This window comes from Tamandua tetradactyla, assembly GCF_023851605.1.
Source record: "Tamandua tetradactyla isolate mTamTet1 chromosome 15 unlocalized genomic scaffold, mTamTet1.pri SUPER_15_unloc_3, whole genome shotgun sequence".
Taxonomy (NCBI): domain Eukaryota; kingdom Metazoa; phylum Chordata; class Mammalia; order Pilosa; family Myrmecophagidae; genus Tamandua; species Tamandua tetradactyla.
This window is the reverse complement of record NW_027518246.1, coordinates 677,211-701,573: the sequence shown is the minus strand read 5'-3', so window position 1 is coordinate 701,573 and position 24,363 is coordinate 677,211. Positions and strand designations below refer to the sequence as shown.

The following is a 24,363-nucleotide window of genomic DNA, read 5'->3' as shown; positions in this document are numbered from 1 at the left end:
TGACAGCTGAATCATTACATCAATATTCCTTTTAGTCTTCAGTGTCTTGGAAAAGCTAGAAGGAAAAACTTAAAATTGTGGAACTGTAATCCACATCAAATTCTGAACTCCATTCTATAATTAATTGTGGTATGCTTTCATATTTATTGCTTTTTTGTGTACATAATATTTTTCACAATATAAATAAATAAAAGTAAAAATATGACTGAAGTCACATGGATATGGGTAATTGAAAGAATCTATTGCTAATCTGCAAACTTGGAAATTTCTAGGGATTCATTACTGGAACACAAACTTTAAATGAACAAAATTCCATAGAGAATAAGTGTTAATAATGGTATGAAATTTGGTAAATGTATATGTTGCTTGCGAAGTTTAATTTATTTGCTAGTTTAAAATAATGTCTGATGCTTTAGAAAGCTACCCATGGTAACACTATACAAGTATAAGGCAGAGTACATTAATAGATAAACATGTAAGCAGAAAAGCACAACCCTAGTTAAGTATATAGCTTCTCAGTTATGCAAAAATATTAAATTCATGCAGACTATTTAGAGCATTGGAAATACACAAATATATTTGACCCACCAGTTGCCTCAACACCATTTAATGACTTACATGCTCATGGCCACATAATTTATTGTCTTATCTAAGATATTTCCAATGATGAATGTGAGCTCTGGCATAATATGGGACTATTTCTGATGAAAAATGGGGACACTAATATAATTGGAGGAAATTCTGAAGTGCAATGGAATCATCAGTATAATAGAAAGAGACAATGTAGAATGGGGATAATTGTATGATACTGGAAAATTGTTGAAGAGCATTGAATGTATAAAATACGTTGGAAAATTTCATTGAATTTTTGTGGTGCAGTTATATTAGGAGAATTTTTTTGTTAAGTGAAAGATAATAAAACTAGCCTTGAGACAATTCTAAAGAGGAAAGATGTTACCAGAAACTTTACAATGATGAATGGAGACTCAGGTATAATATTGGGAACAATCTCATGAGGAAGTTATACTTGTACAATATTGGGAAACTCCCAATTAATAATATGCTTGCCAGTATGAAGCTGAGAACCTTTCTGCAAAGAAAGTATACGTAGACAGCAGTTAGATATTTCTGATGACAATTCAGTCAGTATATCAATGTAATATTTGTAAATTACTGATGAAGGATTTAGAGAAATGAAATAATGTTGGGAAATTTGCAAAGACAAATGAAAGTACAGATATAATATTGGGAAATTTCTGATGATAAATGTGAACATTGGAATAATATAGCAAATTTTTGAATAAGCAATGGTGGTAGTGAAACCTCATAGGAACAACTGGTGATATTATGTAACATGGAAATATTATGGTGAGGATTTGTGGCAGTCATATGAGATTGGGTCTTCTGAAAAGAAATGTGACACTGGTATTTAATGGAGAAGCTACTAATGAGGAATGGGGTACTAGTAACACTTGAAGAACTCCTGAAGAAAACTGAAGACATCAATATAATACTGGAAAATTGATTATGAGGATTTAGGGTTCTGATATAATATTGGGTATTTTCACAAAAGAAACTGCAGCATTGACTTAATATTGGGCATTTAATAATATATGGAAGAATATGTATGATTTTGGGAAGCATATTGAGAAGGCTGGAAGATACTGTTATAATAATAGAAAAGTTTCCACGGAGATGGTGGGCACATTTTAATATTTGGAAATTTGGACTACAAATACAATGAGAAACATAGACTATGTATAATATTGGGAGATTTTTGAAAGAGAATTGGATATAGGCATGTAGTGGGGATGAAACAAAATTTCCATGAGGAATCCATTCACTTGTATAATATGGGAAATCTGAAGAACTGGGATACTAGTATCATAAGAAGAAACTTCTGAGATTTCTCATAAAGAATGAGGATATTGGTATAATACTGGGGAAATATATTCCAATAAGGAATTGGGATTCTGATATAATAACGGGAAACTACTAGAGATATTAGGTCACTGAAATAATATTAGGAAGCTTCATATGAGTAAATCAGACATTGGTATAATATGGCAGAATATCTGAAATGAATGGTTGCACTATTATTGGGAATCTTCTCAAAAGAAATAGGGTCACTGTAATCATAAGGAAAAACTTAATAAAAATGAGACATTGGAATAACATTGAAAAGCATTGGATGAAAATGTGGCAATTATACAATGAGAAAAATTCTGATGATCAATGATGAACCCGGTGCAATATTGGGGAAATACTGATACAAAAAGATTTCCTTTTATAACAGAAATCTTTTAGGAGTGTGGCCTCTGATGCCATTTGGGAAATTTTTCAAAGAGAATGTAGTCACTTGTATTATATGAGTAGACACACTGGTGAATGGGTGCACTAGTCTAATATTGGAAAACTTTTGAAATGGAATAGGAACTCTGATATCACGTGAGTAAACTCCTATCAATAAACAGGAAATGGTGTAATAAATTGGACACACTTTGAAAAAGAATGTGGAAGGAACTGTTAAAACAAACAGAGAAACTTCTGGTGAGAAAAGAGGGGAGTTCATAGGGTCACTGAGTGCTCGCTTCGGCAGCACATATACAAAATTGGAACGATACAGAGGTTAGCATGGCTCCTGTGCAAGGATGGCACGAAATTCGTGAAGCGTTCCATATTTAAAAAAAGAAGAAGAAAAGAAATAGGGGCACCGGCACATGACGAGAAAATTCTTATGATATAGTGGAGTTAATTTCATAATGGAAAACTTCTGAAGATGAATAAGGGAACTGGGCAATGTAGTGGGGATGAAAAATCATACATATTCTTCCATATATTATTAAATGCCCAATGATGAATGTCTGGGCAACGGTACTATATGATAAAACTTCTGGTAAGTAATGGAATGGTGTGATATTTGTAGAACTCTGATTATGATTGTGGGTGCATAAAATAAGAGAATTTTGATACAGACTAGGGGTACTGGTATCATATGGAGAAAATCTGATAAGGAATGGGAGCAGCAGTATAATTTTTACAATCTTCTGAAGAATAATGCAGACAATAGAATACTATGGGAAAGATTCTGATGAGGAAGATTCCTGGAATAATATTAGCAAATGTCTAAGAGGAATGAGAAATTTGGATTTGTAATGGGGTCAGTGGTGAAATATTGGAAAATATATTACAGATATTGATGGCTTATGTTTAAAAATGATAAGTTTCCTATCAGAAACTGGATGAATTGCATAATAAATAAAAACTTCTATAATGCACTATCACATTATGAAAATTCTAATGATGAATTGAAGCAATAAAGTTATACTTGAAAGTATAGGTGATGAATGAACACAATAGCACAAGAAGAGGTAATTGTGGATAAGTAAAGGGGCACTGGTATAAGATTGGGAAAATTCTGAAGATGAATGGGAGAAGTGGCATTTTATTAATGAAATTGCAATGGAATTGGAAGAAATACTATAATACTGGGAAATTTCTGATGAGGAATAAAGGTACCAGTATACTATTGTGGAGATTCTGATGAGGAATGGGTACACTGCTTAAATATTTAGAACCTCCAGGGGGATATGAAGACCCTAGCATTATATTGGGAAATAAGGAATGGGGACACAAATAATATGGGATAATTCAGATAAGGAAGGAGGACACTTCTCATGTGAAATGGAGGCACTGTATATTACTGGTGAATACTTTATGATGAGTGGTGACTCTGGTTAATATTATTGGGGATGTCTGATAAAAATATACACTGTGGAAAATATTGGGGAATTTTTTATGAGAATTGGATCTCCTCAAATCTGCTACTATCAGGAAACATGGCAAAAATTGCCGTCACTGTTATATTTGGAAACATCCTATTAGAAATAAGACTAACTTACAATATTAGAGTCTTCTTCATGAGTAATAAGGCTTGTATAGAAAGGGGAATAACTTGAGAATAAATCAGGGGTCTATGTCAAATTGGGCCACATGTATAACAAATTTCAATAAATGTTGTCTTTATTTTAAAGTATAGAATATTTTATAATTCTATGAATAGAATAGTAATACAAAATTATCATTTTGCTGATTTTAATTGAACACAGAGGTAATTTATTTATGCACAGTATTGATTTTGCTTCACACATATCATTGTTATGAAAGAGCATTAAAGAATTAGTTCCTACTAACTTTTGTCTTTATTCTACATTTCTGAGGTTTTTTTTTTTTTTTTTTTTTTTTTTGCATGGGCAGGCACCAGGAATTGAAACTGGGTCTCCCGCATGGCAGGGGAGAACTCTGCATGCTGAGCCATCGTGGCCTGCCCTCTGGGTATTTCTTATTCTAAAGGTTTTCATTACGATTTTGCTTTACACATATCATTGCTATGAAAGAGCACTAAAGAATTAGTTTCTACTAACTTTTGTCTTAATTCCACATTTTGGGGATTTCTTATTCTAAATGTTTTCACTACTGCTGCCTTCTAATTATAATTATTTCTTTCTCCATCAAGCACATTTCTCTCCTACCATATTCACATGTTCAAATGCTACCATCTTTCACATCCTAATGAAGTGCCAGTTTATTCAAGATACTTATCAACTGGTCATATTTTTCTTAGGCAATACATCTACTAGTGATGTCTTGTATTATCTTAGGTGACACTCTTTATTTCTTGATTTACATAAAATCACACAGAACCTGCAGGGTAAGAATATTTCCATCATCATCATCAGTGCTTGTTAGTAGAAGAATGAAAAAATTGCAATGAAATGGTTAGTCATATAGAAAATTGATATGATATCAAGGGTAAAGCAGGGAATACAAATACATATAATGATTATTAGCAAGTTATATGTGTATCATAAAAAATTTAATGGTAATTACCATAGAACTTAAAATATTACAGCTCTGAGTAATTTTTCCTCAAAGTTTTAATTTATATATTTCTGCTGATTTCTCATACTTAATTATTTATTTTTTCCTAATTTTACATTGAGGTACTTCAGTTTTTGAAATAGTTTTGTACATTCATTCTAGTCACCCTCTATAAATGGGCAATAGTTTCCCTATCTCTGAAACACAGCTAGCTGAAGTTCTGAGGTAACATAATTGTAGATTAGACATATGCATACATACATACAAACATGCATATATTAATATATAATATACATGTTTATCTCCTGTGGCTCTATAAACAGTTCAGAAAAAATGTTCACATTATTTGAAACTCCTTGGCCCAGTGCTTTTAAAAATTCTCCTGGGAAGATAAAGTTTTTTACATGTATTGGCATCTCTATGAAATAGTTATATTAATGAGTTTACAAAGCAAAATGTGCAGAATGAGTAGAAACAAGTTTGCTTTTATTCCATTAGTAAAAGTTTCCCCTGAGGGGTCCTGGGCTGATTTAAAAGTCTTGTTTTTCTCAGTGAAACCTTCTTCAAGGTTTGTGCTGTAATTTACTTGTGTTAGTTTGACTGTACCCCAACCTCAGAAGGGATATGGCTCTGCAGTTACTATGCAAACCCCATCTTCTCAGTTCTGAAGCCTGATTCCACAGGAAAGAAAAATGGATCAAAGTCATGATATTTTCTTCCTTTTTCCTCAGTGTAGGAAATTACACCAGACAAAGGAGACATCTTGTAAAGCAAGGGTTGGGATTGTTAAGGAAAAAGTCAAATGTCCTAGAAAAGGAGACTAGAGGTCTACAGGGAATATTTACTAAATTGCATCTAGATGTTACTCCTGAAGAAAATATGGCCTTGACCCATACCAAATGTCTGAGAATTATTTGAAGCATAGATGTTGGGGAAAGTTGTGCAATCTTGTCCACTCAGGTAGATTTTGTTTAAACATTCTATTTAAATAAGCCTTAAGGAATTTATATTTACAATTTAATAACACATAGAATCTCACCAAATTTGCTTGAAAACACCAACACATGGTTTGGTTTCTGTAGTAGTCAGAGTTTTCTCATCACTTTCCTTAACCATCATTCAATGGACTACAGTTTTTATTTTTTGCATATTCCCTGAAAAATCTCTCTCTCCCTCTCTTTCTTTCTCCCTTCATCCCTTATGCTGAACCCTTGCATAATACCATGCAGTACTCTAATTATAACATCATTTGAGAGTATAACCATATTTGAGAGCCTAGTCTCTTCTTTCCATTTTACATGTACTTATCCTACCTCCATGGTCAGTCACCTAATGCAGCTTCTTAGGCAGGGTAGGCTCTACTAGAACCTCATATTCTGTAAGTTGAAATTTTCTTTCTTACAATTTTCACCTCAATTAAAATGAACAGTTAAAAATGTCCATGAATTTTTGGATTGTTGTCCCAAGTTGCTGTAGTTGAATAGTATATAACCAATGCTGGTAGATTTTAAAGTCATAATTGTTATTGTACAGAATTTCATTTAATTTACTTTGATCTATTGCAAAAAATAGAGATCATACTGGTACTTGATTAGAATTACAAAATATACAAATGGATTTTGTATGAATTCTGAAGTGTTTTTGAGATAAGGATTTAAAATCCAGGAATAGAATCTAATGTTCTGTTGATTCACTTAACAAGCTCACTTTTCACATTCCATGTATTTCCATAATTTTATTACAAATGCTTCAGCTATTTATAATATCCATGTCTTTCCTAATATTTTTCACTTTCTGATATTTTGATCATTAAAAACAGAGTATGCCAGATTATTTTTTCATTATTATATATTACTCCCTATATTTTAACATATATATATCAATTCTTTTTTAAATTTTTTGATCCATTATATTTATATATGTTTCAAACAAAGTGCATACAGTAAAATTTTATGTTTATTTCATTCTGAATGTTATACTATTTTTTACAAATATAACTGATATACTAGTTTTAGTGGGTGATTCATTACTTGCTTTTTCTTTTTTTTTAAATTGCTAATTGATTTTCCTGTCTTTCCTTTGGCTTGGGGATCTACTTTGAGGTTTTCCTGCCCTCTTAAATCACATCCTATTCTTAAATTCTTCATTTAATATGACAAATCTATTCACATCACTTCCACATTCAGAGTTTTCTCTGTGTACTCTGCCAATTTATAAAGTGAGTCCAACTCTGGCACTAATATATATCATAAGTAGAGAAGTATCATAATATACATTGTAGCTAAGGCAAGAAATTGATATCTACTGCAACCACACAGATTTATGAACACATGGTGAAATAATAAACAAAATGCTATTGGGTTGTTCTAGAATTCATTCTCTAAATAATAAGACTTTTAAAAGTTTAATCCATTGCATAACTATTCCCCTTAGCTACTTATTATTTTATCATTTAAAAGTTCTATTCAATAGATTAATCTACATTGACTACAATAAACATTAACAAAAATATTAGTAAAAATTTAAATCCTGCAGGGATGACTGTTTTAGTATCTAAAGGATGAAATGTAAATTAATTGTGATTTCTACATTCCAGCAAGGGGAATTTTTTTCAGTGTACTCTCTACTCTAAATAGACAAAAAATAGAGGTAAAGTTGTATAAGCCAATTAGTCTGTGCCTTGAAGATTTAATCAAGGCTTTGTGTTAATTGGATAATATATTAAATATTGATGCATGCCAGTTTAATTAAAAGAAAAAATCACCTATGAAATTCAATAATAACTCATAAAACAAAATATATTAATTGCTTACAATGCGTTTTCACCAATAATTATATATATTATATATATATATAAGGAAATTTTACTTACAGTCTTTTTACATTTTTGGTAAAAATAAGAATGTTGGGGTTAAAAATAACTGTGTAAAGGCAATTGATTTTTATATATCATTATAATTGAGAACACAGAAGTTCATATATTCTTATGTGGAAAGTTATAAGAAAAATTAAACAGAGCCATATTTTCAGTCATATAATTTATTCTTGGTAGAAATAGAATGAATAAGATTGTCCAATTTCATTTATCTTTGAAAATCTTGTTTTACTGAATAATATATCTAACTTATTTCCTTTTTTTTTGGTTCTCCTAAGAGAATAGATTTCCCACCTAGCATGGAGAGAGAGAATTGGACTATGGTGCAAGATATCATTCTAATTGGTATACCTACCTCTCAAGGACTAGAGAGTCTCTTGTTTTTAATCTTTTTATTGGCTTATTTGGTGACAGTACTTGGAAACACCCTCATCATTACCCTGATCCTTGTGGATTACAGGCTTCACTCACCCATGTATTTCTTCCTCAGCAATCTCTCTTTCAGTGAAATATTAACCACCACCCTGTGCTGTTCCCAAGATGCTGGCAGGCTTCCTGTCAGAAAGGAATAGAATCTCATTTAGTGAATGCTTCATCCAATCCTATTTCTACTTCCTGTCTGGATGCACTGAGTTTATCCTTTTTGCTGTCATGTCCTATGACCATTATGTGGCCATCTGCAGCCCCCTTCAGTATCCTACAATTATGACCAGCACACTCTGTGTCCATTTTGCCATCCTCTCCTGGGTAGGCAGCTTCCTCCTCATCCTACCATCTACCATTCTTAAAGCAGGACTGCCATACTGTGGCCCCAATGAGATTGATCATTTTTTCTGTGACAGTGCCCCACTCCTCCACTTGGCCTGTGCTGATATACGTGCCATTGAGTTGTTGGATTTCATCAGCTCCCTTGTCCTACTCCTCAGCTCCTTCTCACTCACAGTAGTCTCCTATGCTTACATCATTTCCACCATTCTGAAGATACCCTCAGGTCAAGGTCAACGCAAAGCCTTTGCCACCTGTGCCTCTCACTTTACTGTGGTCTCCATGGGCTATGGGATCTCCATCTTTGTCTATGTCCATCCCTCCCAGAAGAGCAGCCTGCATCTCAACAAGATCCTCTTTATCCTCTCCAGTGTCATCACACCTCTCTTGAATCCCTTCATCTTCAGTCTAAGGAATGAAACCATGAAAGGTGCACTGAAGGATACTTTGTCCAAGGGCCAGGAGTTCCTTAAGAGGATGAGGTCTAAGTAATTAGCTATTGATGAGTCATCCCAACCACGAGGATTCTCGGTATTACTGAGAATCAATTCAGGACTTGCACTATAAATGGTGGAATGCTGCAGTATATCTTCATATCATTTCTAATCATAAAAAATATAGTTAGACTGAATTCATTTACATCTGACACTTTAACATAGTTAAATAAGTATTCAAATATTATAATGTTCTGGTGGTAGTACTGACACTTCTGGTGGTAAATACAGAATTTAGTATATGTTTTCATAACAGTGCTATTGGTTAAAGAGGGACAAAGTAGTAGTAGAGTAATATAGGTGTATGTATTACTTGGTTGAGTTTGTATATACCAAATTTGGAAAGAAGAAACAATACAGCAGTCTGGTTGGTAATAAGGACACATGCTCACACACACACCTATGATAAAACATAATCACAGGATATATTCTATGGTACTTGAAGTCCAATAGTAACTTACCATTGACTATCATTGAGGTCACTGCCTTTTTAATTAACTACATTATCTAAATGTATTGGCTACATTTATCACATATTCATGTATTGTCTTTAGTATTTCAGTTCCCTTTTATATCAGTTAATTTTCTTTCTCATGAAGCACTTAGTTCCTTCCATTTGTTAAAGAAGATTTGATTCTTCAATTAATTTTACATTTACTTGTATTATAAATTTCACCACATTAGAGGTGTAAGAAATAACCAAATCAGTTATTGATAATCCAACCCTGTACCCTTGCCCTTGTGAATTTCTATTGTACTTTAAAATAATTGTTTTGCTTTTACTATTCCCTCAAAATACAATTTCTATATCAAGAAGACATTGACTTTCTTATAAAAGGCTTCTTCCTTATTAGTGTATAAGAATACAAAAGGGAAACAACTGCTACCTGGCATTTTGTCATCTTTTCATTCAGTTTTTTCCTTGTCTCAGAAGTTTTTCAGATTCCCAGCACATTTACCTTGCTCACTGGTTGATAACACAAAGTCAGTCCATGAGTTTCATATTCAGAATTATTAATGAAGAAACATTATGTCAGTCCAAGCACTAAATATCCCAGGGATGTTATTTGATTGGTTTAATTCAGCTGTTTTCCTTTCCCATGATGAATCAAATGTAGCCAGGACTTTCATGTCATGGCAGGTGTCTCTGTGCATTTGAGAAAAACTAAGATCCAAGATGAATAGAGATTAATGTGGGAGAGCATCTGTCAATATTATACATATTCATCCATGTATAGAGAATGAGATTTTACCAGCCAGGGAGATTGATGTTGATTACTAAAGGGAAGTTGAGTTGGTGGTGTATAATGAAGGCAATGAGGACTAAGTCTAAACAAGGAGATTCACTGGATAACATCAACCACTTAGTAATTTTATTTAAAAAATCACTGAAAAACTGTGATACCAAATATATAAATAAATAAAAACTAAACAAACAAACAATGAAAACAAAACAAGGATTTGAATCCTGGAAGAATGAAAAGGGTTATACCTTAATAAGATGGAAAATAAAGTGCTCCAAGAGGGAAAGGGAAATAAAGAATAGGTGGCAGAAGACGATTATCTACTTAGAATTCTACTAATCCAGAATTAGGACTGTAAAAATATACTGTAGAAGTCTGTCTTCATTTTCATCACATGAAATTCAATGATTGCACTAAGGTATATTTAAGGCCTAAGAGATCATCTGTCTAACATGATATCAGCCCGCAATTACAGGGTTGAATTTTAGGTTTCCATTTGCATTTGGGCATGAAAGACAAAAAAAAGAGATAATGGGTGGTGAGAAGAAAAAGGGACAGCTTTTAGAGGTAAAACTCATACATTCGATCCACCTGACAAGCTGACAAAGGATAACTTAGAACTCTGCCTAAGGGAATGTATGCAAGATTGAGAATTTACTAAGTAATAATAAAATGGAACTTCATTTCATTGTAAAAATTCATGCCAACAGAGTGAGTTTTCACAAACTGCAAGGAGAGAAGGTTTTACAGCTTATTTTTATTATGTGGTATTGTTTTCCTGTATGAAAATGTAATTCATTCTTTTCCTAAAGTTCCTCCAATGATTTCACATTAAGAAGAACAAAACATGAAGTTGATACAACATTTAAGAGCACATGTAACTCATACACACTGTAGTCTTCATAGACTTGCCTCTTTCTTCTTTGCTTCACTTCTCCTTATTTTCCTTTCTTTCGCTGTTACATTCCTAGAATAATGAGATTATTTCTTATTTAGGCTCATTGAAAGTGCTCACACTCTGCTTGAAAAAAATTTCACTTTAACATTTGCATTCTTATTTTCTCTGTGTCCACTCAAATATTTCTATTTCAGAGAGAATTTATTTGATTATTTCATTACAATTGATTTTTTGGTGATTATTTTATTCTTATCTTTTTATTTTGTACTATTTATCACTTTGCAGTGTTCTAATTATGATGATGCATGCACTTACAAGATTTATTTGTAACTGAGAATGTAAGATTCATAAATTTTTGCTGGATATTAAAATTGCCTTGTCTCATTCCCTTTTGTCTTTGTCTATAGCACATTAGATGCTCAAATTCCTGTGCTGAAAGGGAATGCATTAAAACACACTCTCACATTGAATAAGATTTTGGAAACATGAAGTAGGGAGCTCCAGTTCAGACTTTCCAACAGAACATCTCTTAAAAAGGCAGGAACAGTTTGAAACTACTATTTCAAAACTCCAGAGACCAGAAGGACGTTGGATAAAATGCAGGGATGCATGGGATGAAAAGGCTGACAAATTATGGTAAAGAAAAGTAAATTATCTTCTCAGTGCTTATCAGATAATCTAACTAAATGTCCTCATGGGGTACTGCCCAGGGTAACTCACTGGCAAAAGACAGAAGTGTAAAAATTCTTTTGCCCAAGACCAGAGCTGGGTACAATGGATCTTTGATTATGGGTTTTGATTAGAAACTTCTGATTAGTGATGTCCCAACTCTGAGAGAGACAAATATTTCAACATATACAGAACAAAGATAGTAACAAAGAAAATTAAAAAGGTTATTCTTTCTCAGGGCTGTGGGATGCAGTTATATGAAGAGTTATATTTTCTGGGTAGGCCAAGAACTCAAGTTTAGGGAGCAATGAAAAAGCCCACTCCCTGGGGCACTTTGGAGCCATTTTGTGTTCCCATTTGTGTTCTTGGTCTTGTTTACACTGGAAAAGTCTAACTCAAGAAAGTCCTCTCCAAAATGCCCCTCTTAAAAGATTCTGGCCTCTTGGCAAAGGGAGACTGACATGAAAGAAGGAGTATAATAAGCTATAAAGGCAGACAATCTCAGGGAAGCCTTGCCAGCTTCAAGCACCTTGAGGACAGAAGTATCCCTGATGGGAAATGGAGGTAACAAGCAAACTCCTGTAAGATGGAGAAGACAGGTTAAGAAGATGGAAAATCCTGTAAACTGCACTCACCTTTTTTTATTAATTAAAAAAAATTAACTAACACAACATTTAGAAATCATTCCATTCTACATATACAATCAGTAATTCTTAATATCATCACATAGATGTATGATCATCATTTCTTAGTACATTTGCATCGATTTAGAAAAGAAATAGCAAGACAACAGAAAAAGAAATAAAATGATAATAGAGAGAAAAAATAAAAATAAAAAGTAAAAAATATATAAAAAACAAACAAACAAACAAAAAGACTATAGCTCAGATGCAGCTTCATTCAGTGTTTTAACATAATTACATTACAATTAGGTAGTATTGTGCTGTCCATTTCTGAGTTTTTGTATCCAGTCCTGTTTCACAGTCTGTATCCCTTCAGCTCCAATTACCCATTATCTTACCCTGTTTCTAACTCCTGATGGTCTCTGTTACCAATGACATATTCCAAGATTATTCTCTAAAGTCGGTTCACATCAGTGGGACCATACAGTATTCGTCCTTTAGTTTTTGGCTAGTCTTACTCAGCATAATGTTCTCTAGGTTCATCCATGTTATTACACGCTTCATAAGTTTATTCTGTCTTAAAGCTGAATAATATTTCATCCTATGTATATACCACAGTTTGTTTAGCCACTCGTCTGTTGATGGACATTTTGGCTGTTTCCATCTTGCAATTGTAAATAATGCTGCTATAAACATTGGTGTGCTAATGTCCGTTTGTGTCTTTGCCCTTAAGTCCTTTGAGTAGATACCTAGCTACCCAGGTATTGCTGGGTCGTATGGCAATTCTATATTCAGTTTTTGAGGAACTGCCAAACTGCCTTCCAAAGTGGTTGCACCATTTGACATTCCCACCAACAGTGGATAAGTGTGCCTCTTTCTCCATATCCTCTCTAGCACTTGTCATTTTCTGTTTTGTTGATAATGGCCATTCTGGTGGGTGTGAGATGATATCTCATTGTAGTTTTGATTTGTATTTCTCTAATGGCCAGGGACATTGAGCATCTCTTCATGTGCCTTTTGGCCATTTGTATTTCCTCTTCTGAGAGGTGTCTGTTCAAGTCTTTTTCCCATTTTGTAATTGGGTTAGCTGTCTTTTTGTTGTTGAGTTGAACAATCTCTTTATAAATTCTGGATACTAGACCTTTATCTGATATGTCGTTTCCAAATATTGTCTCCCATTGTGTAGGCTGTCTTCTACTTTCTTGATGAAGTTCTTTGATGCACAAAAGTGTTTAATTTTGAGGAGCTCCCATTTCTTTCTTTCTTTCTTCAGTGCTCTTGCTTTAGGTTTAAGGTCCATAAAACCACCTCCAATTGTAAGTTCCATAAGATATCTCCCAACATTTTCCTCTAACTGTTTTATGGTCTTAAATCTAATGTTTAGATCTTTGATCCATTTTGAGTTAACTTTTTTATAGGGTGTGAGATACGGGTCTTCTTTCATTCTTTTGCATATGGATATCCAGTTCTCTAGGCACCATTTATTGAAGAGACTGTTCTGTCCCAGGTGAGTTGGCTTGACTGCCTTATCAAAGATCAAATGTCCATAGATGAGAGGGTCAATATCTGAGCACTCTATTCGATTCCATTGGTCAATATATCTATCTTTATGCCAATACCATGCTGTTTTGACCACTGTGGCTTCATAATATGTCTTAAAATCAGACAGTGTGAGACCTCTAACTTCGTTTATTTCCTCAAGATACTTTTAGCAATTCGGGGCACCCTGCCCTTCCAGATAAATTTGCTTATTGGTTTTTCTATTTCTGAAAAATAAGTTGTTGGGATTTTGATTGGTATTGCGTTGAATCTGTAAATCAATTTAGGTAGAATTGACATCTTAACTATATTTAGTCTTCCAAACCATGAACACAGTATGCCCTTCCATCTATTTAGGTCCTCTGTGATATCTTTTAACAGTTTTTTGTAGTTTTCTTTGTATAGGTCTTTTGTCTCTTAGTTAAATTTATTCCTAGGTATTTTATTCTTTTAGTTGCAATTGTAAATAGGATTCATTTCTTGATTTCCCCCTCAGCTTGTTCATTGCTAGTGTATAGAAACACTACAGATTTTTGAATGTTGATCTTGTAACCTGCTACTTTGCTGTACTAATTTATTAGCTCTAGTAGTTTTGTTGTGGATTTTTCCAGGTTTTCGACATATAGTACCATATCGTCTGCAAACAGTGATACTTTTACTTCTTCCTTTCCAATTTTGATGCCTTGTATTTCTTTTTCTTGTCTAATTGCTCTGGCTAGAACCTCTAACATGATGTTGAATAATAGTGGTGATAGTGGACATCCTTCTCTTGTTCCTGATCTTGGGGGGAAAGTTTTCAATTTTTCCCCATTGAGGATGATATTAGCTGTGGGTTTTTCACATATTCCCTCTATCATTTTAAGGAAGTTCCCTTGTATTCCTATCCTTTGAAGTGTTTTCAACAGGAAAGGATGTTGAATCTTGTCAAATGCCTTCTCTGCATCAATTGAGATGATCATGTGATTTTTCTGCTTTGATTTGTTGATATGGTGTATTACATTAATTGATTTTCTTATGTTGAACCATCCTTGCATACCTGGGATGAATCCTACTTGGTCATGATGTATAATTCTTTTAATGTGTTGTTGGATTTGATTTGCTAGAATTTTGTTGAGGATTTTTGCATCTATATTCATTAGAGAGATTGGTCTGTAGTTTTCTTTTTTGTAATATCTTTGCCTGGTTTTGATATGAGGGTGATGTTCGGTTCATAGAATGAATTAGGTAGCTTTCCCTCCACTTCGATTTTTTTGAAGAGTTTGAGCAGAGTTGGTACTAATTCTTTCTGGAATGTTTGGTAGAATTCACATGTGAAGCCGTCTGGTCCTGGACTTTTCTTTTTGGGAAGCTTTTGAATGACTGATTCAATTTCTTTACTTGTGATTGGTTTGTTGAGGTCATCTATTTCTTCTTGAGTCAAAGTTGGTTGTTCATGCCTTTCTAGGAATTTGTCCATTTCATCTACATTGTTGTATTTATTAGCGTAAAGTTGTTCATAGTAACCTGTTATTACCTCCTTTATTTCTGTGAGGTCAGTGGTTATGTCTCCTTTTCCATTTCTGACCTTATTTATTTGTGTCCTCTCTCTTCTTCTTTTTGTCAGTCTTGCTAAGGGTCCATCAATCTTATTGATTTTCTCATAGAACCATCTTCTGGTCTTATTGATTTTCTCTATTGTTTTCATGTTCTCAATTTCATTTATTTCTGCTCTGATCTTTGTTATTTCTTTCCTTTTGCTTGCTTTGGGGTTAGTTTGCTGTTCTTTCTCCAGTTCTTCCAAGTGAACAGTTAATTCCCGAATTTTTGCCCTTTCTTCTTTTCTGATATAGGCATTTAGGGCAATAAATTTCTCTCTTAGCACTGCCTTTGCTGCATCCCATAGGTTTTGATATGTTGTGTTTTCATTTTCATTCACCTCAAGATATTTACTAATTTCTCTTGTAATTTCTTCCTTAACCCACTGGTTGTTTAAGAGTGTGTTGTTGAGCCTCCACGTATTTGTGAATTTTCTGGCACTCTGCCTATTGTTGATTTCCAACTTCATTCCTTTATGATCTGAGAAAGTGTTGTGTATTATTTTAATGGAAACAGCCAAAATATCCATCAACAGATGAGTGGCTAAACAAACTGTTGTATATACATACGATGGAATATTATGCAGCTTTAAGACAGAATAAACTTATGAAGCATGTAATAACATGGATGAACCTAGAGAACATCATGCTGAGTAAGACTAGCCAAAAACTAAAGGACAAATACTGTATGGTCCCACTGATGTGAACCGACATTAGAAAATAATCTTGGAATATGTCATTGGTAACAGAGACCATCAGGAGATAGAAATAGGGTAAGATAATGGGTAATTGGAGCTGAAGGGATACAGACTGTGGAACAGGACTGGATACAAAAACTCAGAAATGGACAGCACAATAATACCTAATTGTAATGTAATTATGTTAAAACACTGAATGAAGCTGCATCTGAGGTATAGTTTTTTTTATTTTATTTATTTTTTATTATTTTTATTTTTTCTGTCTATTATTGTTTTATTTCTTTTCTGTTGTCTTTCTATTTCTTTTTCTGAATCGATGCAAATGCACTAAGAAATGATGAATATGCATCTATGTGATGATATTAAGAATTACTGATTGTATATGTAGAATGGAATAATTTCTAAATGTTTTGTTAGTTAATTTTTTTAATTAATAAAAAAATGAACAAATGGGGGCACTGGCAAGTCAGGGTCTGCTTTCTTGGCTGGGTCCATAGGGGAGGACTTGGATTTCAGGCTTCCCATAGACTGGAAGAATCTGCTCAAAACCACTTGGCTTGCAGGAGCTGGGGCGGCAACACCCGCGCAGTCAGATGCAGGCTTCAGGAACTGCATCACAGGGCCCGCCCGGTAGCCAGACCCAGGCCTAACCTGCAGTGTGAGCCCATGGTCACAGTTCCAGGGTATCCAGGGGTGCTAGCACGTCGCATCCCTGCCAAGCAATGGGGTGGGGGGGTGGAAACTCCTCTGCACCAATGGGGCCGAAGGGGCAGGGTTGCCACAATTTTGACACCCAACTAGGTGGGGAGTTAGGTAAGACAATAGAGCTCAGCAGGATCTGCTGCTGCTGTGGTCAAGGTTTGTCAGGTGAACTGCATTATCGCTGTGTCCCAGAAAACTGGCATTGGCAAGAACGGAGACCCACCCTGGCCCACACTCAGATATGAGTTCAAGTATTTCCAAAGAGTGACCTCAACCTATTCAGTACAGAATAAACAGAATACAGTGATTATGGGTGGAAAGACCTGTTTCTCCATCCCTGAGAAAAATCAGACTTTAAAGAACAGAATTAATTTAGTTCTCAGCAGAGAACTCAAGGAATCCCCTCAAGGAGCACATTCTCTTGCCAAAAGTTTGAATAATGCCTTAAAACTTATTGAACAAACAGAATTAGCAAATAAGGTAGACCTGGTTTGGATAGTGCAAGGCAGTTCTGTTTATAAGGAAGCCATGAATCAGCCAGGCCATCTTAGACTGTTTGTGACAAGGATCATGCACGAATTTGAAAGTGATGAATTTTTTCCAGAAATTGATACAGAGAAATATAAACTTCTCCCAGAATACCCAGGTGCTCTTTCTGATGTCCAGGAGGAGAAAGGCATTAAGTACAAATTTGAAGTGTATGAAAAGAATGATTAATGTGAAGATGTTTTCTGACAATTCAATTTGTTTCCTTCCCCCATTGTGTATTTTTACATTAGAAAAAATATTTTATTAACTTTAAATTTAGATAATTGTTTCTAAGCATGGTGATTTTAGCATTTGTAAAATATTTCTTGTTACAACTGCTTTAATGCCTATTCCTCAAAGGTCAGGATTAGGTCCCCAATCCCTGCCTTGGGTAGCACATCTATCAAGACACTCCAAATTTGGAGAGTCCCTGGTACCATGAGTTGAAACCAGGACCCATAGAGATAGGAGCTAGCCAGATTAGTCCAAAGGGCAGGAAGGTATTACAAACTAAAGAATGACATCTCATTTTTTAAAAGAAAGTTGAATAAAAATGGAGACTGTAAATTATTCTGGTTATACCATTCTTCTGCAAAAAAAAATAAAAAATATGTTCACCCAGATAGAAAGTTAGTGAATTGAGAGCTCCACTATATTCAGTAGGAAAGGTAGAGATAGTTAGTGGTCTAATTTTTTCAGGATTAAAAAAAGAGAAAAGAGGGGGTGCAAGGGTATTTTCAGTGGTAGAATTCTCACCTGCCATGCAGGGGACCCATTCTCAATTCCAAGCCCATGCACTCCCCCACAAAAGAAATTCAACAAGTGGTGCTGCAATAATGGGATAATCACATGGAAAAAGAATGAAATGTGGCCCCTACCATAGAGCATACAAAAATAATAAATAGTTTGAGATCTTTAAGAATCCTGTCTCATCATCAATGAGAAGAAAAGAGTTATTATGTGATGGAAATTAATAGGCTGTTCTTTACAGAAAGCTCAATCTAATAGCAAACATAATAGGTAAATTAAATTCAAAGATGTAGTGAATTGAGATGTATATTGCTAGAAACCAAAGTTAGTTTGTTAGGAAACAAACTTCACAACATTAAAAATGAAACACAACATTTTTTTACGCATCATGTTAGCAAAATTAGGTTATTATGATATCCAAGAAAATAACATTTTCAGCATTATCAATTGGCACAGCTATTTTAAGAGTGTATATTAGCAATATCAATTAAAATTCCATAATGTTCATATCCTTGGAACCCAGAGCTTATATTTCTATAAATTAATCCTGAATTTAAAAAAAGATCAGAAGTATTTGTTAAAGACTTTTTTTAAATAACAGTTTGGAAACAGCCAAATGTTGATCAATAAAGAAATATTTAACCAATATATCTATAGAATGTAATATTCCACAGGATTTAAAACGATTGAGGTACTGAAATAGAAAAATATCAAGGATTACTAAGTGTAATAAGCAAATTGAATATAATAGCCAAAGTTTTTAAGAAATATTAATAGTATATGAGGAAAAAATGAGGAAATATAGACAGTCTTCTACTACCTGTATGTTGAAATACGCAATTCATCACACAATACATGGGTAAGGAAAATATTGTGTTTTAGAACTTCATCTACTCTTTCAGACAAAAGAAAGAAAGTTTTATCTAGAACCTAAATTTTCCATGACACGCATTCTAACTCAACCTGTCTGGATAGATCATTTAAATAACCCAAACACAGGGAACCTAGAATAAGAATGAGGGCTGTTATGTTTATATATATATATATATATATATATACTCCCAGACTATATTAAGCAGATAATCAAAAGTATTGGCAAGGTCACTTGAGGGATGACAGAAAAAATACTGAAACATTAAACTTTATCACCAGAAAAACCCCTGAAACTTTGTCAAACATTAGGGACACCCATATCAATAAGCCATGCCCTTGATCTTAAGGTTTAGCCTACTATAGGTATGTCTAACAGTTATCTCTGGAGGACCCCTTTTATTGTTCAGTTGTGACCTCTTTCTCTCTAAGCCCAACTCTGCAAGTGAAATTGTTGCCCTCCCCACAATGTGGGATATGGTGTCCATTTTTCTTCTTCATGATTTCATTGTTACAACCAAATGCAATTTAAAATCACATTTTATTAAGTTTAGAAAGTCACTGAATTTGACATTAGCAAATCATGTCTTCACTTTTACCCAATGTAAGTATATATCCTATCCATTAATATTCAGGACAATGGAGGGAAAATATTGGCATAAATTAATCAAACCCTTATATAATCAAATGAATTTTCAAATTGCATTTATCTCTCATTTTCCTTTGAAAGTCCTTAACTCTTAAACATTTAAAATCTTCACTAAACTACTTTGATATTGAGTACAAGGTAACCATCAGTAACACCCATAACAGAGAAAAATGGGATAATCACTATTCAAATAAAATTTCTGAGTTAAGCTTAATAACATATAATTCGAACATTCTAGGAAAAAAATATTTTTCCCTCCCAAACCTGTGTGACATCTCCAAAAACAATAGGGACTGAAAGAAAATCTAGAGTACTCATCACACACAAGCCAGAGTTAACTGCATCTGAAACTGAATTTAACAGAGGCTCGACTGTTATCCATAAGCTACACAAGGAAATATTTGAGACAGTTTTTATTAAATATATAAAAGCAAAATAAATCAAGCAAGTTCTCAGGAGTAAGGTAAGACTATTAAAGGGCATTTTCTTTAGATGGTGATACAGCACAATTAAAGTTAACTTAGTCTTTAACAAACAATGAGACAGATAATGAACTATATTCTGCATTTCTCTTAATAGTTTTAAGATCTACCTTGTCCTCAATCTATTTAAAAATATTTTCTTCTCCATAATAAATGAATGATAGCCAAAAGAATTTAAATATTTTGAAAAAGCATTATGCAATAAAAACTAATATATATGAGAGGTGCAATTCATCCTTTTTCATACCATAGTGTTCTCTACCTGTTCAATTCCACCATGTATATTAATAAAATTAATGTAGATGAAACCTTCAATCACCCTATATGGTTAATACTATTTTCAAAAAGCTGCAGAACAAGCAGAATTTATTTACTAATTTTAGACTCTTAAATTGAGAACTCTTGCTTTAAGTCAAATGAAATTGTTATAAGAAAGCTGGTCAACACATCGAGAAATAGAAACACATTTTTTTCTCCTGGAACCAACCTGGAGTATAAGTTCAGAACCATCCTCTCAGCTATATTGCTAGCATTGGAGACACATTAGCTGCTGATCTGAGAACAGATCAGTAATTAGTTTGAGCAAAAGAGCAATTATTTGAGAATAACTTAGTTATTTCCAAAAAGGATGTATATGAGTACCTTTCATGAACAATGCCAGACATTTGGTATCAATACTTTTTTCCTTTTCACATTTAGAAAGATTTTTAAATAATTTTGCCAACAGTATAACTGTGAAACATTGTTTCTGATTTACAATTTTACTGTACAACTAATTATTGAGAGGTGCATGTTGTGGATGTTAAATGATATAAGTAAATTTGATGTACTTTTAAAAATAAAGATCATTATCTGAATAGGCTTAATATATCATACTGTTATGACTTAGCCACACTTAAGATGCAAGTTCACCTCTGCAGGGAACAGGAGATACAAAGAAGCCATTATTTGCACCTGACAGTAATATTTAGTGAACACCATTCATAAACATAATTAGGGAGAAAGAGAAATGTTGTACAAAGGAAACCATTTTGTCAATTTCAAAAAGCACCTACCTATATATCTGTTTCTACAAGCATTTGACATATTTTCAAAATAGAGAACCAGAGAAGAGCTCCATGAGAGCTATTAACATAAGCAGTCCAAGATGTGAAACACACTAATTGGCTTTGAAAGAGACACATGCTGCAGATAAACTGCTACATACTTGGTTACTTTTTGAAAGACCAGTACCTGAGAATCTAAACTCGACTGGTAGGCCTAGCAGCTCATGGAATAATGTATGATATTATAATAACAGCATGCCAAAATTGGGGTGGCTGGTCATTTCCTTTACTCCCCCTTCCCAAGAAAAATAACTCAAAACTTAACAATTTTGTATATAGCCTGGTACCATACTCTCTTATACACAATTATACTGTTGGCAGCTTAGGGGGTGGAGGATCTCAGATATTGTGAAAAATCATCAAACATTATGAATAAAACTTAAACATTGGTATTCAAATACAGTTTCTACCCCTACACATTCTTAGCACTAAAAGGACATAACAGCATGATATAGTATTATTACTCAATAGAATAACTGCAAAATATGAGATTTCAAATTTAGAATTTGTTGGTATAAAGATATAACTACATTGTGTTACACTAGATGCAATAGCATGGGCATATGGTTTCTGAACTCTTAAAGTTGGATCAAGACATATAATATCAAAAGTAACTGTAACAAGGAAATAGGTACCTAAATAAATAGTGTAGCAACACACAGAAGAGAACGATAAAATCTGGAAAGGATTCCAAATCCAGGCTAACCATGCCTCAGCTGGGCTTGCAAGAATAATCAAAGTAAGGCTATAACATACAAAACAGATTAAGTGGGAAGGGGGAAAGTAATTAAATTCAGAGCAAGAAAAAGAGTCAGTGGGGCACTGTTAAATGAAAGCATTTTGTTTCTGCTTTCTCTTTGTAATTTGCTATCATAAAACAATGGAGAAAATGAAAATGAGTGGATATTATGATTAGCAAGGTACTCAGTCTTTAGTCAATTGTATGCTAGGAACTAACAACCTACAACTGAAATGAGTGAACTTCACTCTCATTAATCTGTGAGGAATCAACATTATCTAATTGAAATAAAATAAATTTGAGAAACACATTATCTAATTTTTGAAGGTTGGAAGGTGTCTTCCACAAACTATAACAAGCAATCTTTCCATTGACCCTGGAGAATATTCTGAAATAGATTATTAAAAAGTTGTTTGTTAAAACTTATACAGGAGAGCAGTTTGCTAAGATATAGCAAGGGTTTCTGACACTGCCAAGTATGACATCTAAAGTAGCTGCCCCAGGAAAACTTATTTGGATTATAGAAGACTTGGCCAGGTCTCTCATGATCAAAAGCACCTGGGAACAAGACAGGAATGAGGTGTGGGTTCTAATATAATTATGGTGACTAGAAACTGATTGCTCACATTCAAAGCATGGATCCTTAGTGCCCAGCACAATGCTAGCACAAAGTAAATGTGCGATAATTTACTGCATGAATTGATGGCAGGATCCCTCCCAGCATTCTACAGAATATGAAACACAAGGTTTTTTAAGGCATTCTCCATTATGAAACGGTTTCAGTCTCCTCAATCTCCTAGTCCTACATCCTCTTCCACATACTCACCCACATACCCAATCCCCAAATAGTGAAAGCTATTCTCCTGAACATGAGGATGCTTTCTTTCAAAGCATTGTTTCATTACTAGAGAATGAAACAGCATCTAATCCAAGGAGTTCTAAGAGTAAAACATACAAAAAATATATTCATAGACTCCCTTGATCATTGTGTGAAATTCCTACATTTTTGTTTTCTTTCTTTGATCCTTTGTTCAGCAATTACTTCTGAACTACTTAAATTACTCTCAATTGCCTTAACTTCCTCATGGCAAATACAGCACAAGGATTCTTGTGAAAACATGCATGTCATAATTTACCTGCCTTGCAAGAAGCAACAAAATTCAAAAAAGTTTACAAGTGATTTTACATTAAAACCTGCTATTTCAAACAGGAAAAAAGTACTTAAAACATTTTAAGTGCCACAATAATTTCTTTAATTGGTAAGAAAAATGATGCTGCTGTGATATCAGCATTTATAAATCTTGTCAATAAAATATATATCTCAAATGGCAAAAAAATGTTCAAACTAACACACCCAGAATAAGAAAACTTGAGTTAAGAAAGGCTGATTGTATCTGGAACAATTCTGTCAGCTAGGAAGTCAGGTGGCTAACATTTGCTTGTCCTTTGGCTTCTTGTTTCTAACAGTCTCCCCAGGAACATTTTCTATCTGCATCTACAAAAGTGTCTTTCTGTGTCGGCTTTGAAACTTTTCCAAAATGGTTCCCTCTTAAAGGATTCCAGTAAGTGTATTAAGACCAATCTTGAATGAACAGAAACATATCTCCATGGAAACCACCTAATCAAAAGGTCACATCCACAATTGAGTAGATCATATCTCCATGGCAATAAGTTAATTTAAAAGATCCTGCCCAAACAATAGGTCTTCCCCCCCAAGACTGGATTAGGATAAAGATCATAGCTTTTCTGGAGTACATAAACATCTCAAACCAGGACAGATGGAGCCACACTCACATTTGAGTGAGTCTTATCTCCATAGAAACAATCTAATCAAAAGATTCCACCTTAAATAATGGGTCTCCCCACCCTCAAGATTGGATTAAGATTAAAAGTACATGGCTTCTCTGGAGTACTTAACAGTTTCAAACCTGCACACAGGTAATACCCAAGCCAGGAATGCCACAAAGTAAATACCTTTTTTTGGCACTCAGGCAATGGCAAGAGAACCCAGAGTAGTAAAATTCTGGATTATTGGAGAACTGCCTCAGCAAAACCTTGGGAAAGATAGTGATGGGAGGTGAGATGATTTTCCACCTTATAGATATTCTAGTGCATGTTCTAAATCAGAGATTGGCAAACCTTTTCTGTAAAAGAGGGGACTAAGTATTTCAAGCTTTACAGTCTCTTTTACATTCTGTTTTGTAACTATTCAAGTTTGACACTGGTGCATGAAAGCACTGGACTATCCATAAACTAATGAGCTCATCTATGTTCCAA

At 34.0% G+C, this 24,363-nt stretch overlaps 1 protein-coding gene, 1 non-coding gene and 1 pseudogene across 2 annotated transcripts; all 3 read left to right on the top strand.

The window, feature by feature from the left end:
- Positions 1-2,583: 2,583 nt before the first annotated feature.
- On the top strand, positions 2,584-2,685 carry LOC143672796 (U6 spliceosomal RNA). The gene has a single exon (XR_013170043.1). It is a non-coding gene; the product is annotated as a U6 spliceosomal RNA (small nuclear RNA).
- Positions 2,686-8,407: 5,722 nt separating this feature from the next.
- Positions 8,408-9,013, top strand: LOC143672786 (olfactory receptor 6J1-like). The gene has a single exon (XM_077147287.1). The coding sequence runs from the start codon at positions 8,408-8,410 to the stop codon at positions 9,011-9,013; it is 606 nt and encodes a 201-aa protein (XP_077003402.1).
- Positions 9,014-17,271: 8,258 nt separating this feature from the next.
- LOC143672788 (dihydrofolate reductase pseudogene) lies at positions 17,272-17,679 on the top strand (annotated as a pseudogene).
- Positions 17,680-24,363: the final 6,684 nt, after the last annotated feature.